General features: G+C 44.3%; 1 protein-coding gene across 1 annotated transcript in view; it reads left to right on the forward strand.

Annotated features, from left to right (window-relative positions):
- The first annotated feature begins 226 nt into the window (after nt 1–226).
- LOC148398415 (multiple epidermal growth factor-like domains protein 9) overlaps nt 227–19,622 on the forward strand; it is a 60,479-nt gene continuing 41,083 nt past the window's right edge. Inside the window, exons 1-2 of the mRNA XM_088375496.1 lie at nt 227–867; nt 9,520–9,724. Of these exons, the coding sequence (XP_088231622.1) occupies nt 360–867; nt 9,520–9,724 (713 nt within the window). The 5' untranslated portion in view covers nt 227–359. The remainder of the gene's footprint in view (nt 868–9,519; nt 9,725–19,622) is intronic.

Below are 19,622 nucleotides of genomic sequence, written 5' to 3' on the forward strand. Positions count from 1 at the left end.
GTAAATAAATAAATAAATGAATAAATAAATAAATAAATAAATAAATAAATAAATAAATAAATAAATATTCTTGTTTTTTCTTTGCTGATCTTTGCGCTCCCGAAATGATTGGTATAAAGCCCGTCCAATCAGCTAACGCAAGGGTGGGCTTTCATTGGTCTTCTCGAGTTTCTATTGGCAGATGTAAATGCGCATGGCGCGTTAAGCCACGTTAGGTTGCAGAGCAATGACTTGTGGTTCATGAAGCGACAAACAGCACTGTACGCGCCGGGAGACATCAATGGTGGAGTACGCATCCATTCAGGGAAAGGTCTGAGAGAGACCGTTACTGGGGCTTACATGGAGAGCTGAAACTGAATATGGGATTAACGTCCTTAATGATGTACATATCGTCGGTTGTGGTATTTATTTTGTATGTATATATCGATTTTTCTGAAGCTGCACCTCGCATCAGTCTATACGATGCGTCGCCAATCTCCAGGAAGCCAGACACAGCCTCCGACACCTGGAAGACCCTCCATACAGATATGCCTCGTCGTTTACCCGAGAGCAGATTCTCTTTAGCACCGTCTTCTGCTATTGGCATAGCTAGCCATATCCCCCAAAATACAATTCCTTCTGCACCAAATAAGCCGACTACCGCTGATTTCGACTCCGAGATCATTTCAAGCGCAAAGGAAGACATCGCGGCGCTGATTTCCAGGTTAAGCGCCCCCCGCAAAAGATCCACTGATGCACACACATCACTCTTTGCCCGGGAGAAAATGCTACAGACAATGATGTCCATGGTTTCTCAGCGGACAGACAACGATGCGTGGTCGGCAGATAGGATCGCCACATCTGTTACCTCAGTGGAGAACAGTCAAGGTGAGTGTCGTCGAATGCAGTACTAGCGAAAGTGGATCATTTTGTATGAAAGGTTTTCCTTTCACGTGATTAGAAACGTAAAGCAAAGAGGCGTGTAGAAAACCAGTCACTGCTATGCAGCGTATCTGCGAGAAGAGGAACGATCGCACTGTGCTTTTGACGCAGAGACCAAATAATGCACATTACAACAATGGGCAGACCCCATCAGATATGCACGCTGCACCCCGTCAAGGAATCCTAATGTATCGTGAACTGCAATGTATTCCTGTTAAAAACTGTATCCTTGCTGCGTGAACATTAACGTGGCCTACATGAGGCCTCTTAATAAACGATTTGTGCGCCACATATTACAGCGTATAGGATGAAGGAGGGAATGGGGGTGGGGTGGGGGAGGGGGGGGGGGTGTAAGGCTGGATCCTGTTGTTCAATGAGGGTATCCCGTCTGTCAAGCCACACAGCATCCACACACACCCATGGCATTATTGCATTCAGCTCAGCAGGATTTATGTTTAAGGGAAATTTCATTCAAATCTGTTTGTCATGGATGTGAGACATGTAGAATCCAAGGACACCCAAACAAAAATGGCCAGGCAGCCAAAGCTATGAATGGGGAATGACAATGGCCCCTATCCAAGCACTGTGCAAGTTTTGATTAAGTCCTAGCCAGAAGCACAGTTGTGATAATAAATCTTTTGATGACTGTGAGGCAGATGGTTGAGTTGTTTTTACCACCCAAATTGCTTCTATCTGCTCACCAGGCTGATTTTGCCAAAGCAATTTTAAAGAAAACATGGCCATTTTTTTTCTCCTAATATTTAATTCAATATTCGGTGTTTACAGAAAAAAAGCACAATTGTTACCTTGTTACCTCCTTCTGAAGTGAACAACTCTAGATATATATGTAGCCTATTTCTTTCCATGTTCTGACTGATTTTGGCTCCTCACATCATCTATTAAATTCTATTTGCTGTGACACTCATTAATCCCTAGCAACATTAAAATTTGGATACATCTTCACATCTTCCGTAAAAGACAACATCACTGGTTATGACGACACCTGGTAGCCATTCTTGCAATTTTCCCAGAGATGTTCCCTCAAAACACCATTCATCCATCAATTCTTCTTGTTGTTACTATTATTACTATGTAATTCTTAATTGCTTTCATTGTTATGATCGATATTTGTCTCTTTATTATTTTCGTGCCTCTCTGGTCTTGTGCCTATATTTGTTCATTAAGGAAAAGGAGCTTGTTAAGGATATCCAAATGTTTGTCTGTATATTTTTCAGACGTCACTTATGTTTTGCTAAATGTTACATTTCTTCTTAAATTTCTAGCATTTGCATAAAATAGTGACAAAAGGACAAACACTTGAGAATTAATTGTTATTTGGGGCTGGTTCTACAAACGTTTTTTTTTTTTTTTAATTCAAATTCAGACTTCAAAAACGAGAATTGTCGTGTGACATATTTCCAAGCCTTTGTGCTCAGTTATACTTTCGGTTCAGTAACGCCAATAAGCTTTATCATGCTTTTTTTCCCCCCTTGCCATCTGTTTGACCTGGTGGTCAAAATTAAACTTGCACTTTAATGTGACATAACCCTTAAAGCTTGAGCTTGGTGCATTCTTGAGCTCTTATCATTGTTCCATTTTAAAGACAGATAATATCATATCAACAAAGGCATCAACCTCGATCACATGGAAGGGCCTCACACACATAAGCTTTTTTCCCTTCCAACATTTTTGCAGTTTGATGCCTAGTGAAAAAAGGACAAATAAAATTGGTTTTCACGGTAGCAGCAGACAAGAAAATACCGAGTGAGGCTTAAGACGAATTTTGAGACTTGTTCTAAACGGTCCGCCCCTGTTTGAATAACAGTCATGCTGCCACAACACGTCACAGCAGTCAAACAGATAAACGAGACAGGGGAGAGGTGAGCCTACCCCCCTTTTCTCTTTCCACTGCACACAGGTCCAGCCCAATAGACGTCAGACACAGTGTGTGTAGCTAAACACCACATCTAGTGAAAGCCCAGTTTTTGAGAATGATAAACAGTGTCTGTGTGTGCGTGTGTGTGTGCGTGTTTGTGTGTGTGTTTGAGGTGGGATATGCATTAACTGGATTTCACACATTCTTTGGCATCATCAGGGCTGACAGTTCTTGTGCCTCTTACTGTAGCAAAGAGCCCGGGAGTAGAGGCTATCCAGGCTTGCATAACCACAGGCCATTTTGTTTTACTTACATAAAAGTGCAAATAACACGAGAAAAGCTACAACATTTGAATTGGATTCTAGAGCATCCAAATGAAATTGTACATTTAATTTTACTTAATTACTTTAGGTATGTTTTGTTTTTTGTTTTGAGTACACAGATACCTCAGCTGTGCAAAGTACGTGTGAGATAGTGTTGGTCTGCACTCGCCACTTTGCACTGAATTTGAGATCAGATAAATAATAGATAACCACAGAGTGCTTGTCAAGGTCATCTGCATGTCAACATATCCTAGATTCTTTCGTGAAGCACACCGTCTTGAACTGTGCCAAATATGTCCAGCGAAAAGTCGCAAAAGTCTATGTATAATTGCCACCCATTGAAATGCATTGGAATTGTGCATCTAGTTTTTAATCCCTCTTTGATTAAATTCATATCTGTTCTTATCCAAACAGCTCAGGCTCCATGTTATTATTTAAGTGATTTCGCTAAGAGTAGAATCGGAAGATAAAACTCTATACACTGTACTAGTCTGACTGAGCAAATGCTGCTGCTCGCCTCCTAATTGGAGCTCATAAAAGGAAATACTCAACCCCAATTCTCACCTCCCTTCACTGGCTCCCAGTACATTTTAGAGTTAATTTTGAGGTACATCTATTTGTTTCCAAATCAAATAAATCATTAAATGGCCTCGCCCTAGTTTAGCTCTCTGACCTGCTCCACCCCTACGCTTCAGGTCTGAAGACCAGGTGGTCCTGGAAGTGCAGAGACTGAACGGAGCCTTGGAGAGGATCGTGCCTTTTCTGTTGCCGGCCCTTCCCTCTTGTATGTTAGAGAAGCCCCTGGCCCCTGCCAGTTTTTAAAACTCATTTGAAGACCCATTTTTATCTTTAGCCTTTGACTGACTTTGTTGTTACTGTTCTATTGTTGTGTAACTACTTTATATGTACAGTATATTACTACTACTACTGTATATTAATTTGTTATAATCTACAACTTTTACTGTCTTTGCAGTTACATCATTGTTATGTGTGAAGTGCTTTGTTTCAGCTGCAGTTGTTGTTCAATGTGCAATATAAATGAGGTTGAATTATATTGTAGTACCGTATTGGCCCGAATGTAAGATGACCCTGATTATAAGACGACCCCCTCTTTTTCAAGACTCAAGTTTGAAAAAAGACGTTTTAAACACCAAATTTAATTTTTATACAGAAAATGATTACATCTGAAACAAATGATTATAACAATATATTTGAGAGAAAAAGCAAGTTATTTTGCCTCATTCAAATCATGCAAAAACTATCACATCTTAATATCTGAACTTTTAAATATGTAAACTAAAGTGCAATCACATTTGTAAATGAATGACTTCTGTTTTTTGAAATGTAAATAAACCAATCTACTGTGATAAAACAACAATATTGCAATAACTGCATTAACCATCAAAGTGAAGTCTAACTGTAACTGTAGTCTTGAAAGAAATCTGAATAGCATTGCAATAAAATAATGCAAACTGCTACCGCTATTGTTGGGGAGCCTGAGGACTGTATAGAGCAGGGGTGTCAAACTCATTTTTTCCGCGGGCCGCATTGTAGTCATAGCTTCTTTCGGAGGGCCATTAAAACTGTCAACCCAAATAAATGTATGAGCACCTCATATTATATACAGTAAAAGCTACAAAACAAACTGACAAATAACTCGTTTTCAAATGAGATGAGTAAAACCTGGTCAAATGTCTAAAAAAAAATATATTAATTTCAGTGAAATTCTGCAATTCTGAAATTTTGCAATTCTAGTAATGACACGAATTCGATGCACAATTTGTCTTCACGGGCCACATAAAATGATGTGGCGGGCCATATCTGGCCCCTGGGTCTTGAGTTTGACACCTGTGGTATAGGGGGTTGGCTCGGATGGTTGTGCTCTTTTCCCCCCCGGGTGTCGGTCAAAACACAGGAGGGAAGACGTGGTTCAGTTTTGATTGCTTTATTGAATTTTTGGCAAAATCGTAACAGGCACTGTGGCTCATAGGGGCATACAGGCAAACTGGCAAAAGGATATAAGCACATGTTTGGTCATAAGGATGTGAGCAGGTGTGTGTAGTGTACATGGGTGAGTCTTTGGGTGTGTGAATGTGATTCTTGTGTGTGTGATTATTGTGTGAAGGGTGTGTGGGGTGTGTGTGTGTGGTGTGTGTGTGTGGTGTGTGATTCTGCAACAGACAGAAATACAGCACGTAAGTCAACGCTCAACTTCTGATGTCACACAACACTAGTCGACGGCACACATTACATAACTAACTGCGCGTAATGGTTCCGCTCTACTAAATAACCATAATTGAAATACTCTCGGCAACACACCAACCATAAGTCATCGAGACAACAAAATATATTTGCTGGCGACCGTTAGTTGGCAACTCGTACGATGCGAGGAAAACTTAAAGGAGCGTGCCGAAGCTATCAAACAAACGGCTCACACACGAAACAAACCACAATCAGACAAACGGCACAACAGTAGACAGTAGTAACAATGAAATGTATACACTCACTTTGTGTTAAAGACGCACACGATCACAGCAACACACTCAGTTGATACCATCCATCCATCCATCCATCCATCCATCCATCCATCCATCCATCCATCCATCCATCCATCCATCCATCCATCCATCCATCCATCCATCCATCCATCCATCCATCCATCCATCCATCCATTTTCTTCCGCTTATCCAGGGTCGGGTCGCGGGGGCAGCAGCTTTAGCAGGGACTCCCAGACTTCCCTCTCCCCAGCCACTTCATCCAGCTCATCCCGGGGGATCCCAAGGTGTTCCCAGGCCAGCCAAGAGACAAAGTCTCTACAGCGCGTCCTGGGTCGTCCGCGGGGTCTCCTACCGGTGGGACATGCCCAGAACACCTCCCCAGGGAGGCGTCCAGGAGGCATCCAGATGAGATGTCCGAGCCACCTCATCTGGCTCCTCTATACGTGGAGGAGCAGTGGCTCTACTCCGAGTCTCTCCCGGATGACCGAGCTTCTCACCTTATCTCTAAGGGAGAAACGGACACCCTGCGGAGGAAACTCATTTCGGTCGCTTGTGTTTAGGATCTCGTTCTTTCGGTCACGACCCATAGCTCGTGACCATAGGTGAGGGTAGGAGCGTAGATCGACCGGTAAATTGAGAGGTTTGCCTTTTGGCTCAGCTCTCTCTTTTCCACGACGGACCGATACAGAGTCCGCATAACTGCCGACACTGCACCAATCCGCCTGTCAATCTCGCGCTCCATCCTGCCCTCACTCGTGAATAAGACCCCAAGATACTTGAACTCCTCCACTTGGGGCAGGATCTCAGCCCTGATACGGAGAGAGCATTCCACCTTTTTCCGACCGAGGACCATGGACTCGGATTTGGAGGTGCTGACCCTCATTCCGACCGCTTCACACTCGGCTGCGAACCGCTTCAGTGAGCGCTGGAGATCACGACTTGAAGAAGCCAACAGCACCACGTCGTCTGCAAATAGCAGAGACGCGATGCTGATGTCCCCAAACCAGACCCCCTCAACGCCTCGGCTGCACCTAGAAATTCTGTCCATAAAAATTATGAACAGAATCGGTGACAAAGGGCAGCCTTGGCAGGTCCAACCCTCACTGGGAACGAATCCGATTTACTGCCGGAAATGCGGACCAAACTCTGGCATCAGTGATACAGGGACCGAACCGCCCTTATCAGTTGGCTTGGCACCCCGTACTCCCGAAGCACCCTCCACAGAACTTCCCGAGGGACACAGTCGAACGCCTTCTCCAAGTCCACAAAACACGTGGACTGGTTGAGCGAACTCCCATGCCCCCTCGAGGACCCTGCCGAGGGTGTAGAGCTGATCCACTGTTCCACGGCAAGGACGAAAGCCACACTGCTCCTCCTGAATCCGAGGTTCGACCTCTCGACGGACCCTCCTCTCCAGCACCCCTGAATAGACTTTACCAGGGAGGCTGAGGAGTGTGATTCCCCTGTAATTGGAACACACCTTCTTAAAGAGGGGAACCACCACCCCAGTCTGCCAATCCAGAGGCAAATGCAGAGGACAAATTTCACCACACCCAGATGTGTGTGTGACGATCATTGGGACTTTAACTTTTAACTGTCCCCGATGTCCACGCAATGTTGTAGAGGAGTGTCAGCCATGACAGCCCCAACACATCCAGAGTCTTTAAGACCTCCGGGCGAATCTCATCCACCCCTGGGGCCCTGCCACCGAGGAGTTTTTTAACTACCTCAGTGACTTAGACCCCAGAGATTGGAGAGTCCACCTCAGAGTCTCCAGGCCCTGCTTTCACAATGGAAGGCGTGTAGGTGGAATTGAGGAGGTCTTTGAAGTATTCTCCCCACTGACTCACAACGCCCCGAGGTCAGCAGCACACCATCTCCACTGTAAACAGTGTTGACGGTGCACTGCTTCCCCCTCCTGAGACGATGGATGGTGGACCAGAATTTCCTCGAAGCCGTCCGGAAGTCATTCTCCACGGCCTCGCCAAACTCTTCCCACACCCGGGTTTTCGCCTCAGCATCCGCCGAAGCCGTGTTCCGCTTGGCCATCCGGTACCTGTCAGCTGCCTCCGGGGTCCCACAGGACAAAATGGCCCGATAGGACTCTTCGGCTTGACGGCATCCCTTACTGCCGGTGTCCACCAGCGGGTTTGGGGATTGCCGCCACGACAGGCACCAACGACCTTACGGCCACAGCTCCGGTCAGCTGCCTCAACAATGGAGGTGCGGAACATGGTCCACTCGGACTCAATGTCCCCCGCCTCCTCCGGGACATGGGAAAAGCTTTCCCGGAGGTGGGAGTTGAAGCTCTTCCTGACAGGGGATTCTGCCAGACCTTTCCAGCAGACCCTCACAGTACATTTGGGCCTGCCAGGTCGGACCGGCATCTTCCCCCACCATCAGAGCCAACCCACCACCAGGTGGTGATCAGTTGACAGCTTCGCCCCTCTATTCACCCAAGTGTCCAAAACATGCGGCCGATGACACGACTACAAAGTCGATCATCGAACTGCGGCCTAGGGTGTCCTAGTGCCAAGTGCACACATGGACACCCTTATGCTTGAACATGGTGTTCGTTATTGACAATCCGTGTCGAGCACAGAAATCCAATAATAGAACACCTCTCGGGTTCAGTTCGGGGGTCCGTTCCTCCCAATGACGTCCTTCCAGGTCTCACTGTCATCGCCCACGTGAGTATTGAACCATACTCACCCAGTTCACCCAGTAGAACGATGGCGTACCCAGAAGGAGCGCTCTCCAGCACTTCTTCCGGGGACTCCAAGAAGGGTGGGTACTCTGAGCTGCTGTTTGGTGCATAGATACAAACAGCAGTCAGGACCCGTCACCCCACCCGAAGGCGGAGGGAGGCTACCCTCTCGTTCACCGGGGTGAACGCCAATGTGCAGGCACCCAGCTGGGGGGCAATAAGTATACCCGTACCTGCTCAACGCCTCTTACAGTGGGCAACTCCAGAGTGGAAGAGAGTCCAGCCCCTCTTGAGAGGGCTTGTACCAGAACCCAATCTGTGTGTGGAGGCAAGTTCGACTATGTCTAGTTTGAACTTTTCTGCCTCGCACACCAGCTCGGGCTCCTTTCCAGCCAGAGAGGTGACATTCCATGTCCCAAGAGCCAGCTTCTGCAGCTGGGGATGGGACCGCCAAGGTCCCTGCCTTTGGCCGCCGCCCAGCTCACAATGCACCTGACCCCTTTGGCCCCTCCCACAGGTGGTGAGCCCATGGAAAGGGGGACCCACGTTTCCTTTCCGGGCTGTGCCTGGCCGGGCCCCATGGGCGAAGGCACGACCACCAGACGCTCGCCTTCGAGCCCCACCTCCAGAACTGGCTCCAGAGGGGGGCCCCGGTGACTTGCGTCCGGGCGAGTGAAATCTGAGTCCATATATCTTTATCATAATTAGGGGCTTTTTGAAGCGTGCTTTGTCTGGCCCCTCACCTAGGACCCTTTTGCCATGAGTGACCCTACCAGGGGCATGAAGTCCCAGACAACATGGCTCCTAGGATCATTCGGACACGCAAACCCCTCCACCATGGTGAGGTGACGACTCACGGAGTCGATACTGGCAACTTTTAATTCACCGCTTTGCACATGCTCCAACAACCGCGATAAGCTACGGTAACTCACGTGAGACTTAAGGCGCGGTGACGTAACTGTCCAAAAATGTATAATATCTAGACCCCGGATGTAAGACGACCCCCACTTTTTCAGTCTTATTTCAATGCAAAAGACACCGTCTTATATTCGGGCCAAAACGATAAATGTATTTTATTTTATTATTTTCACCACAATCCATCACCAAATAATGGGAGTAAATTTCATGGAGTCATGCAAACACACTTTCATCTATTTGTCTCATGTCTCATGCCTGTTTGTTTGTTCCCCCCAGAGGGATTCTGTAATTGCAGCACCGGAGGAGAGGGGATTTTGTATCCAGATGAGTGTAACCAAAGCACTGGTCAGTGCTCATGTCTGGATGGCTACAGTGGTCTACAGTGTGACGACTGTGAGGAGGGGTACTTTACCAATGGCACTGGCGGCTGCCTCCCGTGCACCTGTGACTCATTTGGTGCAGTGAGCCACCTGTGTGACAGGTACTGTACTCATCTGTTTTAATGCTTTATGCAATACACGTTACATTTCTTTTTATTACAAAAGTCTTTTTTTTTATGTACTCATTTACATTACAAAAACCCTGCCCAAACGAAGGCTTTTGGTGTCGACCAGGTCAAATGTGTGTGGATGAGTGATCATATGAAAAAAAGGTTAAAAAAAATTGCAGTTGAGCAGCAGTGTAAACCTAGCCTAAGTCCAGTGCACAGATTCTATCTCGCTCTTGTGCTCGCTCAAAAAGAAAAATTGTTTCTCCCGCTTTTTGCTTGTTTTGGTTATGAATGTGGAGATTAGAGGGGTGGATCTATTCTATTAGGACAGGAGTCACCAACACGGTGCCCGCGGGCACCAGGTCGCCCTTGAGGACCGCATGAGTCGCCCACAGGACTGTTCTAAAATTGGCTCAAATAGCGGCACTTGTCAGTGAGCTGCATCTATTTATTTTATGGTCAAACTTTGGTTTTCGAACGTCCCGGTTCTCGAAAGAATCGGAATTCGAACAAAAAAATTCGAGACTTTTTTGCTTCGGTTGTCGAACAAAATTCGGAGGTCGAACCTCGCGTGATGAGCTGGGAGGACCCGAGAAAACCCGACCGCGCGGCCCGGATGCCGACTGACTCCATTGTTATTGTATTTTCATTACTTTGAGGATTGTATTAACCCCTAATCATGCCTCCAAAGAAAGCAAGTGGGAGCAGTAAAGCCATCCTAAAACAAAAAGACGCTCCTAAAGCAATGTGACAGTGAGCGCCCGGCACGCTGCGGTTGTGCGATTGGACCAAATTGAGCTCCCTGCGCAGTGAGATCCACTTAAAATTTTAAAAGTGCCTCAGGCCTTTAAAAATATTAAATTTTAGCGACCACTCTGTCACAATAATGCAACCAGCGCGGTGCAGTTCCGCGTTCGGCGGTGCGCTGCAGTTGCGCGATCGGACAAAATTAAGCTCCCTGTGCATTTAGGTCCACTTAAATTTTGGAAAGTACATCAGGACTTTAAAAATATTTTATAAATTTCAGCGACGGCTCTGTCACAATAATGCGACCAGTGCGGTGGGCGACGCGCTACGGTTGCGCGTTAGGCGATGCGCTGCAGTTGCGCAATCGGACAAATATGCGGAAATGAAAAAATGCTTAAAAAAGGCGGGGGTTTTTAGTCTTGAAACTGATTAATTTTTTTGCCATTACAGCGGAGCCTCGGTTTTCGAACGTCCCGGTTCTCGAACAAATCGGTGTTCGAACATAAAATTTGAGATTTTTTTCCTTCGGATGTCGGACGAAATTCGGTTGTCGAACCCCGCGAGATGACCCGAGAGGACCCTCATGCCAACTGACTCCGTTCGTTCTTACATTCTTGTAACGCTGAGGAGTGCATCAACTCTAGATATGCCTCCAAAGCAAACCTGGGCAAATTACGCGGGCCACATCCGGCCCTTTGTGCGTCCCTGTCCGGCCCGCATGAGGCAAATTGTAATAAAAAAAAAAAAAATGGTGTCGTGCGTACAATACAACTGTTTCGCTTTTATTTTGAAAGGCGTTGCACTTCCGTGTAGCGTGCGTGCACGTGACCTGTGCGTGTAGGAGAACAGCGCGAAGTAATGCTGCCCTCAAAATGTGTGCTAACGCGAAGAAAAGAAAAGTTGACAAGGAGCGCCGTGTTTTCAACAAGACATGGACTGCCAAGTATTTCTTTACAGAAATGAAAGGTAAAGCCATGTGCCTGATTTGTGGTACACAGGTCGCTCTGTTTAAAGAATATAATTTGAGTCGCCATTACACGACCAAGCATGAGAAAAAATACATCTGTCCGATAAACAGGGCGCATCAGAAGCTGATGCATTGCTAGCAAAACTGCAAGCCCAACAAGGACTTTTTATCAAGCTTCACACCCAGAGATGGAGCGGCTTTGTCATTTGAGGAAAAGTTAAAGAAGTTAAGAATAAATTGTACTGATTAATAATTGTTTTTTTATTTGACCTTTACACCACAATTTCACATAGCTTAATATAAATATAAACAGAATAATTGTATTCTTCTAATTACCAGTACCAACTATTTAAAATAAATAATTTAGTGCATTTTACAATGGAAGAAAATTGAGCAGGTTTAAGTTATCGTAGGTGTGGCCCTCTGACACAACTCAGGTTTTTCATGTGGCCCCTTGTAAAAATTAATTGCCCACCCCTGCTCCAAACGAAGCAAGTGGGAGCAGTAAAGCCATCCTAAAACACAAAGACGCTCCTAAAGCAATGCGACAGTGAGCGCCCGGCGCGCTACGGTTGCGCGATCGGACCAAGTTAAGCTCCCTGCACACTGAGGTCCACTTAAATTTTGGAAAGTCCATTAGGACTTTAAAAATATTTTCTAACATTTAGCGACCGCTCTGTCACAATAATGCGACCAGCGCGGTGCAGTTGCGCGGTCGGCGGCGCGCTACTGTTGCGCGTTCGGCGGTGCGCTGCAGTTGCGCGATCGGACAAAAATGCGCAAATGAACAAATGCTTAAAAAACGTTTTTTTTTGGTTGGAACGGATTGATTTTTGTTTCATTATTTGTAATGGGAAAACATGATTCGGATTTCGAACGATTCACTTCTCGAACTGCCTTCTGGAACGGATTGTGGTCGAAAACCGAAGCTCCACTGTATTCGTAATGGGAAAAATATATTCGTAATTCGACCGATTTGCTTCTCGAACCACCTTCTGGAACGGATTGTGGTTGAAAACCAAGGTTTGACTGTATTGTTGCTATAGTTGTTAAAATCACACTTACATGTGAACTGGAAATGACAATAATAACACATAGTAAAAGCCAAATTGAGCAAATTGGCTATTTCAGAAGTGTGTGTCAAACTGGTAGCCCTTTGCCTTAATCAGTACCCAGGAAGTGGCTCTCGGCTTAAGAAAGGTTGGTGACCCCTATATTAGAATATCACTGAGAGCACTACTACTTCTCATACATTCAACATTCTCGAATGCTCTTATAGGGTAATACCTTATTGTTGCCGTTTAATAAGAAATGGCGAGTGGGGCTGCTCCTCGCGCGACATGAGTTTACATCGATGAAGTGTCATCGCGCATTCTTTTCTCCTCCTAGCACACGTCGCATTTTGATGACGCATGCGCCGTGTGACTTTTTGTGGCTGGGGTGGCCGTTTTTCCCCTGCGTAATTGAGCCTTGTTTACAATGTCTTTTGCGAGATTTTATTTTGAAGTATAAGCAGAAAAAATCTGGCACCCTTGAACGAAAATGAACTGCCCTTCAAAACCATTCATTGGCCCCAGAATGAGCGTGTTCACAAAAACGTTCACAAAGCAAAAATGCGCTACATTCAGTTTTCGTTTGTCCAAAATACGATGAACGAGTTCATGACCAACGCTGCACTACAGTAAACTTTGTATAACTTGTGTGACAATGTAAATGTGCTGTCCACTCAAAGTAAGTCAACACAAAGTCATTAATGTCTTAAGATCTAACACCAAAACTGAGGGAACACCTAAGTAAAAATTGAGCCTTAAGTTTTAATTGTTCTCTGTGGCCACCAATATTTTCCAGCACTGCTTTGTGTGTGCCATAGATCCAGGGGTGAGTTTTGTGTATAGGATTAATTTGTGCATAGAACACAAACATTTCTATGTTTTTATTGATGAATGAGGCCCATTGAGAGGTTGACCCCATGGTTATCACCTTCTCCAGCAATGTGATATGCACTCATATTTTCTAGAGATATCCTCTGGATATGACACTTTGGACTCAATTTCTTCAGTCAACCAAGGCGAGGTTTGTTCTCAGCAAAACCTCTCCTGTTAATCTGTTCTGTGGTCTTGGCTACAGTGCTGCAGATTAATTTCATGATGTTGGCAATCTTCTTATAGCCTACCCCAGTAATGGGCCATGTAAATGATGGAGGACACCCCATTTTTATTATTAGTGTTTTATAAGTGAGAACCACATGGGAACTAGATTCAAGATTCAAAGCGTTTATTGTCATATGTACAAAAGGAAAGCACTTTTCTTTGTACAATGAAATTCTTTCGCTGTCCGTTAAAGTGCCAGACAAGGTAAAGAAGATTAAAAGAAGATTAAAAAGTAAAAAAAAACACAAAATATAAAAACCACAATATATACACAGTATATACAACTACGAAGGTGAGGGGTGTGCAATATAGGCGAGTGCAAAAATGGCATTGTGCAACAGTTGTGAGAGTTATAGTGAATGTACTGTTAAACAGGGGAGAATGCAGTGTAAAACAAAGTGAGTGTAAACAGTGTACAGTATAAAGTGCAGATCAGTGACTGAGGTAGTGATCTGGTCAGCTGTTTATGTCAAACATTCTGAAAATGGACAAAATTGGTGCGCGTGTAAAATACGTACCGTATTTTTTGGACTATAAATCGCTCCGGAATATTCGTCGCACCAGCCATAAAATGTACAATAAAGTGAAATAAAACATATATAAGTCGCACCTGAGTATAAGTCGTATTTTGGGGGAAATTTATTCAACAAAATCCAACACCAAGAACAGACATGAATGAGCAACAACAGGCTAAACAATATGGAAAATAGCGCAACAGTGCCGCACGCTACGCAGAAGGGGGTAGCGAGTTCAGGGCCCTAACAGCCTGGAGAAAGAAGCTGTTGGCGAGTCTGGTGGTGCGGGAGCGCAGGCTCCTGTACCTCTTCCCAGAGGGCAGAAGGTCAAACAAAGAGTCAGCCGGGTGACTCACATCTCTCGCAATCGAGGTTGCCTTGCAGGCGAGATGGGAGGTGTAAATGTCCTTCAGGGAGGGGAGCGAAGCACCAATAATCTTACCAGCCATATTCACTATGCGCTACAGGGCCTTCAAGTTCTGTTCAGTGCAGTTACCACCCCAGACAGCGATGCAACTGGTGAGGACGCTCTCAATGGTGCCACGATAGAATGTAGACAGGACTGCCTGAGGAGCACATGCACGCCTGAGCTTCCACAGGAAGTACAGGCGGCGCTGAGCTTTCTTTGCCAGTGACGAGGTGTTTGCGGACCAGGAGAGGTCCTCACTGATGTGCACCCCCAGGAACTTGGTGCAGCTCACCCTCTCCACCACAGCACCGTCGATGATCAGCGGCAGGTGTGTTGTGTGACCCTTCCGGAAGTCAACAATGATTTCCTTGGTCTTATTGACGTTCAGCAGTAGGTTGTTGTCCCTGCACCACGTGGTCAGAAGGTCAACTTCCGACCTGTACCGAGTCTCGTCGCCCTTCGTGATGAGACCCACCAGAGTCGTGTCGTCAGCAAACTTCACTATGCGGTTGTCGCTGTAGGTCGCAGTGCAGTCATGCGTCAGTGGCAGAATAAGTGGCTGCTTTAATCTCTCTTCCATCCAATTCACATAGCATCAAAATGCATTCACGGTGATGGACGGCAAACGGACTCCTTCGGCTGCCCAACATCATGCTTGACGTAAATTAATGTGACAAAGGACTCCTTCGGCTGACTGAAAACATGCCTTTCTTGAAAGAAAGAAAAAAAACCCAAGACTTTCTATATAACGTGCTTTTGGGGTTCACCCGATTCCCAAATTCTGGAACCCAAAGTCCACTTATCAAGCTTTAGCTGTATTACAAATTATAATTATACAGTGGAACCCAGCTAGTCACGGGAGATAGGTACTGGGCAGGCCTGCAAATGACAAAAATTTGTCTATAATTGACGGCCATTCAAATGAAAGAGAAGGAAGAGAATTTTGTTGGGGGGGGGGCACTGTAGGTTAATAATAAGCAAAAACTCAATTGGAAACCAAAGTGGCGAGAGATCACTGTACCTCACTTGATGCTTGTTTAAATAACAAACAGCGTCAAACCTGGCAAAACTGCTAGCTTTAATAAATAGAATGGCAGTCTTGGAAATGGATATTCATGGTTTCCCTTAAAAATGCACCGGTAATCAGTCATGAACAGTAACAGTGATCAAAGTATTAAACCAGTGGCAGTTTATTTTAACAATCTGTGATTTTCAGGATTGAGGAATACCTCTGTGCATAAGGTCAGTTCTCTAAGTCTATACTAAGTTTTCACTGCCACCGTATTGCATTGAGGGGTGAGCAGCCTAAGAAGCTTCACATTACTTAATGAGAGAAATGTTGAAAGCAACAGCAGGCTAGGGGTTTGGAAAGATGGCTAATCTGTACTCAAACTGATTAGCTCTAAGAGGGGTCCTTGCTAGGCTATTGGGGTTAGCAGGGGCCAGGCTCAGACAGTCTAAGACATTTTATTCAGTGTGGTATTATCAGCAAAAAATGCACTGGAACTTCACGGGCATCACAATTAGAAGTGGATGCAAAATTCTTCAGAATCATACCTCTCTTACCATTCTTTTGTGGCATTCTGTGGAAAATCAAGGTCAAGATTATTATAGTACTGGATCAATACTGCACCCACTTCAGTGTGCTTTTACTAGTGCTTACACTTTGTTTTACTGGAGTGTGTCATTTTAGATCTCTTATTCAATTTAAAACTCACACAAGCAATCAGCGGTTTTCTGAGGCTGAGCCATGATTGGTTGTGTCCTGACACTTGGCAACTGTGATGTCAGTTTTAATTGACAGCAAGTGGCAAAATGTCACCCCCCTGAAACGGATAAAAATGGGTGAATTTTGTTGCTTATCTCATGTTCCACAAATGCGATATTATTCAGAATGCTGTGCTTAGACTAGTGGGGTCACATACAACATATTATTGTCAAGAAGATTTTTGGCTGGACTTTCCCTTTAAATGAAGACTAACACTATTGTGTCTGAAATTGGACAACGGAACATCTGGACACATAGAGACGAGTTTATCCTCTTAATATGTGAATGCTGACAGCTTAGCCTTATTTTGCAATGTTTTGGTATAAACATGTTTTAGGCAAAGCAAGTTGGCTAGGTGCTGTAATGTATAATTTTTTTTTACAGCAAACAACAGTTTCTTGCCTCAGGTCCTAATTCAATCATTACGGTATCATTTGTAGATACCACAAATTTAGGAAAAAAATCCTTCTTCAGAGTTTTGTTGTCATGTGTTTCACACTGGTGGTATTTTGAAACCCAAAAAGTTGACATGCCTTTGGCCCTGCAAAACTGAACTTGGGTAAATATCCAATTATATAACGGAAATACTGGGACCAACGTTTTGGTCGTGATTATTTGTAGATGGGGGCAGTGTTTACCGTGTGGGGGGGTTGTTTAGTGCCTGGAGTGAACCAATGCGCGGTCAGGAAATATTTTCCGAAATGATGGCCACCACGCATATGGGTATTTCAATTATTTCATTGATTAGTCACACAATTTTTGCTAAACCAGTTGACTGTCATCAACGTAAATTCTTCCTCGATTGGATTACAAGCTTTTCAAATCCAGGTGACATCTGTAATTGGATACTTATTCATTGTACTAACAGGTCTTAACCTAATGAGATTTCCTCTTGTCAGGCCCTAATGTGGCATTCGGTCTGCTTGCTCGTACACAATTAATGTGACGGAAAATGGACTCATACACCGTTAGCCACTCTGTGGGTTAGGTAATGCATCCAAACCACTTCTGTCTATTATAACAATTGCATTGGTACTTTATTTGGGTCACCTCCTGTGAGTATTGTCTGGGAGGCATTTTTGGACAATACTGCATAAAGACTGGCAGTCTGGAATGAAATATTGATTGTGGGTGATGTTTTCACTCCTATGTTTTGTCAGCGAGCGTATGCATCACTGCAGTCGGTCCATCTATGCGTCTTTTTGCCCAGTGGAAAGAGTGAAGTGCTGTGAATACGTTTCGGATGCCCTGCAGATAAGAGGGAATACATCTGTAGTCGTAGATGTTTTAGATCAGGTTATGTATTGAAACAAATTTTAAAATTAAAACGCTCCATTTAACAAGTTTCTGTCTTAAAAGGATGGGAACAAGGAACAGCAGGCTAATTCCAAACACCTGAATTTTGTGAACGAGCAGCAGTAAACTGCATAGTTCGAACCTCGCAGTCAGTGTCTTCATACTGTATGTGCAAGGATTGAGGAACAGGTAATGGGTTAGCAAATCAATTGCTAACAATTTCTTATTGTCGACAAATTTTTAAATACTACCATATTATAGTCGCGTTTTTTTTCATAGTTTGGCTGGGGGTGCGACTTATAATCAAGAGCGACTTCTATGTGAAATTATTAACACATTATTACTTGATCATTAACACATTACTTACTGTAGTATAGTTGATCACGTCACATGTTGGTTTCACTTTAAACCGCATGAGGGCGCACTAGGCCTGTGGAATAATTGGAGCTGCAACTGACAATGAGTCTGACCTCAGCGCCGCATGTACTTCCAGACGGAATCAGCAGCGACGTTGTTTGTGACACAGGGGACGAAGATTTAAATGGATTTAATGATTTGGAGCAGACCCGGGCAAAATACGGCCCGCGGGCCATATCCGGCCCTTTGTGCGTCTCTGTCCGGCCCGCAATCATAAATTACATTTGATTACAACTTAATAAATAAAAAAAAATCTGTGTCGTACATGCAATACAACTGTGCTGCTTTTATTTTGAAAGGCGTCGCACTTCCGTGTAGCGTGCGTGCATGTGAGCTGTGCGTATAGGTGAAGAGCGCGAAGTAATGCTGCCCTCAAAATGTGAAAAGAAAGAAAAGAAAAATTGACGAGTGCCGTGTTTTCAACAAGACATGGACTGCCAAGTATTTCTTTACAGAACTGAAAGGTAAAGGCGTGTGCCTGGTTTGTGGCACACAGGTTGCTGTGTTTAAATAATATAATTTGAGTCGCCACTACACGACCAAGCATGAGGAAAAATACAGAAATCTGTCTAATAAAGAGCGCACAACAGAGGCTGATGCATTGCTAGCAAAACTGCAAGCCCAACAAGGACTTTTTATCAAACTTCACACCCACAGAGATGCAGCGGTTAGGACAAGTTTTGTCATTTCCCGCAAAATTGCCAGAAAAAGTAAGCCGTTTACTGAAGGAGAGTTTATTAAGGAGTGCTTATTGGACTCTGTTGCACTGATATGCCCGGAGAAAAAGAGCGCATTTGAGAATGTGTCACTCTCCCGACAAGGCGGGTTGAGGACACATTGATATGTTTCTATAAATGTGTTGTAATTCACAGTTTGAGGAAAAGTTAAAGAAGTTAAGAATAAACTGTACCGATTAATGATTTTTTTATTTAACCTATACACCACAATTTCACATAGCCTAATATAAATATAAACAGAATAATTGTAGTCTTCTAATTACCAGTACCAGCTATTTAAAATAAATAATTTTGTGCATATTACAATGGAATAAAGTTGAGCAGGTTTAAATTATCGTTGGTGTGGCCCTCTGACATAACTCAGGTTTTTCATGTGGCCCCTTGTAAAAATTAATTGCCCACCCCTGATTTGGAGTGACACGAATGGTTCGATAAAATTGTTATTGATGTTATTGTTATTTGATATATAGTTCACATCAGTGACGTGCGGTGAGCTTCATGACTGGGGAGGCACTGACGTCACCTAAATGCGACTTTTACTCCGGTGCAACTTATATGTTCTTTTCTTCTTTATTATACATTTTATGGCTGGTGTGATTTGTACTCCGGAGCGACCTATAGTCCAGAAACTACGGTACTTTTTAATTTAGTATTGTCCAAATCCTCTGAATTTCATCTTCTCAACTGTAACTATTCTCTCATTTCATTAGACTTGCATGAAAGCAGACAGATCATCTTTGACTGATCATCAAAATAAGTGGTTAGCTTTTAGGTTTGCTTTTACATCGGAAAACATTGATCAACAAATTTGCCCATTTTCTGATGTGTTACTGACCAAACAATAACTTACCGTATTTTCCGGACTATAAGTCGCTCCGGAGTA

The sequence above is a fragment of the Syngnathus floridae genome, chromosome 5, assembly GCF_059516105.1.
Source record: "Syngnathus floridae isolate MCC-2025c chromosome 5, RoL_Sflo_1.0, whole genome shotgun sequence".
Lineage (NCBI taxonomy): Eukaryota > Metazoa > Chordata > Actinopteri > Syngnathiformes > Syngnathidae > Syngnathus > Syngnathus floridae.